Source organism: Coenobita brevimanus, chromosome 12, assembly GCF_032717465.1.
Source record: "Coenobita brevimanus isolate Jiangsu-jjx chromosome 12, ASM3271746v2, whole genome shotgun sequence".
NCBI classification, from domain to species: domain Eukaryota; kingdom Metazoa; phylum Arthropoda; class Malacostraca; order Decapoda; family Coenobitidae; genus Coenobita; species Coenobita brevimanus.
In genome coordinates, this window is record NC_136965.1 from 5,555,001 (window position 1) to 5,561,353 (window position 6,353).

Consider the following 6,353-nt stretch of genomic DNA (forward strand, 5'->3'; position numbering starts at 1 on the left):
CACCACATCCCTGTCACATTCGTACGCATTTATGTATGTATGTGTGTATGTAGGCTATGTATGTATGTATGTATGTATGTAGGTAGGTAGGTAGGTACAGGCATAATCAAAAGTTCGTTGACATTTTCCTTCCATCATTGTGTCCTATCTTCGGTTAAGAAAACTCCCTAACACCTCCTCCTTAGCGATTTATTCTTGGATATAGATGGTTACTATCCTTTTGTATGTTATTTATGCAGAGTATGGCGATATGGGAAAGATTTACATAACACAGAAATGAACAGTAAGGCGTATTGAGCAAAATTAGTCGCTTGAGATAAGGTGTTAGGGAGAATGAAGGTCCTTATGTTTGCCTCTGTTCTTACGTTCGTATTTTCGTCGGTTGAGAAAGCTCCCTAACACTTTTTCCTAAGCGATTTATTTTGTTATTACGCCTTCCCTCTTCTGTGTTCCATAAACCTTTTCAAAATCGCCATACACTACATAAATAACGTCCAAGAGGATATTAACCCCCCCGTATCCAAAAATAAATCGCTAAGGAAGAGGTGTTAGGGAGCTTCCTTAACTGACCAGAATACGGGTCTTGTCTTTATTTCCTGTCTCCTGTCCTTAAATCTCTTGTTCTTATATTTTTCTTGTTTCATGTTTATTTTTTGTCTTGTCATCACGTCTTAGTCCTTATTCTTTCTCCATTTGTCCTTAATTTTCGTCTTTTAAGGACACCCCCTAACGTCTCTTCATTAGCGATTTATTTTAGGCCATGGTTAATACCCTTACGTACGTTATCTGTATCTAGTATGGTTAGGTTAGAAAGACTGACATAATAGACTCAGACAGTAAGCCATAAGTAAAATAAATCGCTTAGGAGGAGGTGTTAGGGAGCGTCCTTAAAATAAATCGCTCAGGAGAAGGTGTTAGGGAGCGTCCTTAAAATAAATCGCTCAGGAGAAGGTGTTATGGAGCGTCCTTAAAATAAATTGCTCAGGAAAAGGTGTTAGGGGGCGTCCTTAAAATAAATCGCTCAGGAGAGGGTATTAGGGAGATTCCTTAAAATAAATCGCTCAGGACAAGGTGTTAGGGAGCGTCCTTAAAATAAATCGCTCAGGGGAAGGTGTTAGGGAGCGTCCTTAAAATAAATAGCTCATGAGAAGGTGTTAGGGAGCGTCCTTAAAATAAATCGCTCAGGAGAAGGTGTTAGGCAGTGTCCTTACCTGTCGAGAATACCTGCCCTAGACTCTCCCTACCTGAGAAGATAATCGCTCAGGATTTGTGTGTGTGTGCTCTTAGTAATGGGGTCAGGGGAGCTACGTGAGGTGTGTGTGTGTGTGTGTGTGTGTGTGTGTGTGTGTGTGTGTGTGTGTGTGCTCTCAGTAATGGGGTAAGGGCAGCTCCGTGAGGGATTAAGTGAAGGGAAGGCACTTGTGATGATTGAGAGGATTTGCTGTGTGTGTGTGTGTGTGTGTGTGTGTGTGTGTGTGTGTGTGTGTGTGTGTGTGTGTGTGTGTGTGTGTGCTCAGTAATGTATGAGTGTGTTGTATTCTCTGTCTTGATGTATGTGTCTCTACCACATCCCCACCACATTCCAACCACACCCCACGACATCTCTACCACACTCGTACCACATCCCTACCACATCCCACCACACTCCTACCATATCCCTGCCATACTCTACCACATCCCAACCACATCCCACCACATCTCTGCTACACCCTACCACATCCCTACTATTTCTCAACCACATCCTCACCACATCCCACCACATCTCAACCACATCCCTAGCACATCCATACCACACCCTACCACATCCCTACCACTTCTCAACCACATCCCCATCCCACCACATCTCAACCACATCCCCATCCCACCACATCTCAACCACATCCCCATCCCACCACATCTCAACCACATCCCTACCACACCCCTACCATACCCCTACCACACCCCTACCATACTCCTACCACACCCCTACCATACCCCTACCACATCCCTACTACATCCCCACCACACCTCTGCCACATCCCTGCCATACCCTACCACATCCCTACCACATCCCTACCACACTGAGCTGGACTGTTTACATAGAGTCAACATAAATATGAAGTGACCAGAAGTTTTCCAATAACACAGTAATATATTTTGGTCACAACTACCACAACTACCGCACCTACCACAACTACCACAGCTACCAAAATTACAACAGCTACCACAACTACCACACCTACCACAACTACCACACCTACCACAACTACCACACCTACCACAACTACCACACCTACCACAACTACCACAACTACCACAACTACCACACCTACCGCACCTACCGCACCTACCACACATACCACAACTACCACACATACCACAGCTACCACACATACCACAACAACCACATACCACAACTACCACACATACCGCACCTACCACACATACCACAACTACCACACATACAACGACTACCACACAAACAACAACTACCACACATACCACAACTGCCACATATACCACAACTACCACACATACCAATACTACCACAACCACCACACCTACCACAACTACCACAACAAACACAGCTACCTCACCTACCATAACTACCACAACCACCACAATTACCACAACTAACACAATTGTCACACATACCACAACTACCACACATACCACAGCTACTACATATACCATAACTACTACAGCTAACACAACTACCACAACCACCACAACTACCACACATACCACAACAACCACACATACCACAACTACCACAACTACCACATCATCCCCATCCACTATAACTACAACGACCACCACAACTACCGGTACAATATGGCGGTCACATGTAATTCTCTCTCTCTGAAAATTTCACACCCTTACTTATATACCTAAATTCTAAGCGTCGTATAGAATGTTGAAAATACCAAATGTGAAGAGAGAGAGAGAGAGTTACCAATTTAGTCTTAAGAGATCCGTACCCCATCTGTCCCTATTATCTATATCTATCTCCATCTATCTATCTATCTATCTATACATCTATCTATCTGTACATATCTATTTCTTGACCCTTTCACTCCAAGGATCCCATTTTTATTTATTTTTTGCCACCAGACGATTTTCTTCGGCTTCTAAGATCCCCCCTATACTCCTTTTACTTCAGCTTGGTTTAAAATTGTCATCTCTCTGTCTTAAATGCTGAGCTGTAGCAGTAACACCAGTGAAATGTTCTTTGTGAGGGCGTGACGAGCGAGCGAGTGTTTGTACATGCGCCCATCATCTTAATTTCATCTTGGTGTAAACTTTCAACATTTCTGGTGAGGTAGTTGAACAATAGCAAAAGAATAATTGAATTAAACTATTTACATTCTCACGTTTTCTCTCTGGGTATGAATTTAGCAAGGCGCCGTAGCATTTATCACACGCGCAATGTTCAGTTCTCTGCTCCCGACGTGCCGTGTCAACGAACTGTGTCGGTAAACGCTTGGCTATTGATCGAATGATATAACCCAGAAATGGGGCGATTACCCTTGCTGATTTCACCCCCTAAATATAGAAAAAAACGTTCATGTAAAATTATGAGCGTAATATCTGATATTAATTGTTAAGATTCATGCAAGAAAACATAGTGCTACAACAGGAAATCTTTTTAAAATCGATTTCACGATGGAGCATGTCAATTGAAGCCCTCGGTACATTCCCTTGGAAAGCCGGGATTCCAAGGGGTTTCATTGGTCTCATGAGTAAATATATAGCTAAGAACAAAATGTATTGACTGTATCTACTACCTCCTGAAAGAATCTCTTCTTTGTCTCACACAGCAGAAAACTTATTAGCCTCTGAAAACCATTGCGGTCGGGCCGTGTCGAGTCGGGTTGTCATTTCTCAGCTGAATGTAAACATCGCTTCGCTCGTTGCGCTTGCTCGCTCGTAACCAGACTATGATGCTAGTCACGAAGAAGTGGCTACGTAGTCACTGAGCTACATGAAATAAACTGCAAAAAGACGACAATATTTACCAGTTTAAGATGACCGAACTATATCACAAGACGATTTTATTCAGCTCAGAGGGTTGTGGATCTGGAGGGGTTAGAGGCAGCCTTCACTAACCTTAAAACTGCTTTAGTCTTTTCACCTAAACTTGGCCTAGATTTTAGTCCATCTGTGGCTTGGTACATGTTAGTGTTAGAAAAAGACAATACTGTGGCTCTACATCTTTGACCTTAGTCCTTCTTCGTGACTAGTAATAATTCTGGTGTTAGTCTGTTGTTGCAGTTTGGATTTCAGGATGGAGGGATTGCAATTTTAGGCCAAGTTAGTGTAAAAGGAGTATACGGTTTTACATACTTTATAACGCTTCTTCTTGACTAGCAGTAATTCTCGTGGTGGGGTTAGACTTAATACTGTTTTGAAGAGGTTATGTTTCTGTTTGTGTGTGTGTGTGTGTGTGTGTGTGTGTGTGTGTGTGTGTGTGTGTGTGTGTGTGTGTGTGTGTGTGTGTGTGTGTGTGTGTGTGTGTGTGTGTGTGTGTGTGTAATCCTTCTCTCCTCCCCCCTTTCCCTGTGTGTGTGTGTGTGTGTGTGTGTGTGTGTGTGTGTGTGTGTGTGTGTGTGTGTGTGTGTGTGTGTGTGTGTGTGTGTTTATGCGGGCTTGAATGCGTATTTATGTTACTCTGTGTGTGTATGTGTGTGCGTGCGCGCGTGCTTGCTTGTTTATGCGAGTGTGTGCGGATATGTGCGTGTGTGCGTATTTATATTGGTATGTGTGTGTGTACGTGTGTATGTGTGTGTGCGTGCGTGCGTGTTTATGCGAGTGTACGGATGTGTGCGTGTGTGCGTATTTATGTGGATACGTATATGTGTGTATCCGTGTATGTGAGGAATTGTATCTTGATTTTTTTTAAGCTCTAAGGACACCACATTAGGCTGGGGGTTAGGCAGGGGACGCTTCCAAACCCCTTCACTACGATACGCCTCCCATTAGCTGAATAAAATCGTCTAGCGCTCGGAAAAAAACATAACAAAAATCGTCTAACAGTGGCAGAAATATAGAAATCGAGCAGCAGTTTCAAAATATATATAAAAAAAAATCATCTATCAGTTCCAAAAATAATATAAAAATCGTATAGCGGTTGCAAATAATCGTGTAGCAACAATTTCTTTTAGGATATGACTTGCTGATATCCATTTTGGCGCTATTTATGCAGAGTGTGACGATGTCTGAAAGATTTATTTAACACGGAATAAGGCAGGAAGTGTAAGAGGCAAAATAAATCGGTTTGGAAAAGGTGTTAGGGAGCTTCCTTAACCGACGAGAATACCATTTTGGCGCTGGGAGGGTGAGTGAGAATGATATACAGAAGAATGAGATTAGTCAAAATTACTCCCGGGAGAGTGAGGAAGAGTGTTTGGTTTGAAATGAGGGTAAATTTAGCCTCATTCACAAGCTTACGGCGCGGGAAGAGTGAGTAAGAGTGATAAAATGGGAATGTGGGAAGAATGAAGGCAAATTAGGCGAAGTTACAACATTATGCTAGACAGAGAGAGAGAGAGAGAGAGAGAGAGAGAGAGTAATAAAACAAAATAAAGTAACTCAATTTTATGGTGCAGTGACAGTAGAGAGAAAGACAGAGAGAGAGAGAGAGAGAGAGAGAGAGAGAGAGAGAGAGAGTAATAAAGCAAAATAAAGTAACTCACAATTTTATGGTGCAGTGACAGTAGAGAGAGAGAGAGAGAGAGAGAGAGAGAGTAATAAAGCAAAACAAAGTAACTCACAATCTTATGGTGCAGTGACAGTAGTTCCCTCTCTGCCGCCCTTCGTCTGTTGGCCTCCTGCTGTTGCCTACGATACTGGTGGTACTTATAGACCAGGTACATGCCAGGTAGGGCCAGGGCCACCAGGGGCCGCATCAGGGCGTTCTGGGCGAGGGGGCGAGGCATGTGGAAGGGTGACGAAGGCGGTGACGAATCGAGGGAGATATAGGACGCTGAGCCCTCCAAGGACGACGATTCCGCTAGCGAGGACCCTGCCAGAGACGATTCGGTGAGCGAGGTAGAGCGAGGCAGGACGCGAGACCAACCTGGCGAGGGACCGGGGACGCAGTGGTGATGGTTCGGGTGGATTTCCAGAGCCGGGCCGGGTATGGATGCGCTTCTTGGGAATGGCTCTGACAAGGATAGGCACGGCTGGGGCACTGAGGCACTCCGGGCACGGCTTGCGTCGGAAATCGTTGGCGAGTCTGGGGCACCTGGGCACGACTGCGACACGAGCTTGTAGGAACGTGTGAGCGGGATGAGGGAAGAGGGGAAAGAGGAGAGGAAGGACAGAGGAGAAGAGGAAGGAGAGGAAGAGGAAGAGGAGGAGGAGGAAGAGGA

The 6,353-nt window shown here is 44.4% G+C and overlaps 1 protein-coding gene across 1 annotated transcript in view; it reads right to left on the bottom strand.

Annotated features, from left to right (window-relative positions):
- Positions 1-5,923, bottom strand: part of LOC145413449 (uncharacterized) — an 88,981-nt gene extending 83,058 nt beyond the window's left edge. Inside the window, exon 1 of the mRNA XM_080283144.1 lies at positions 5,754-5,923. Within this exon, the coding sequence (XP_080139270.1) occupies positions 5,754-5,918 (165 nt within the window). The 5' untranslated portion in view covers positions 5,919-5,923. The remainder of the gene's footprint in view (positions 1-5,753) is intronic.
- Between the last annotated feature and the right edge of the window lie 430 nt (positions 5,924-6,353).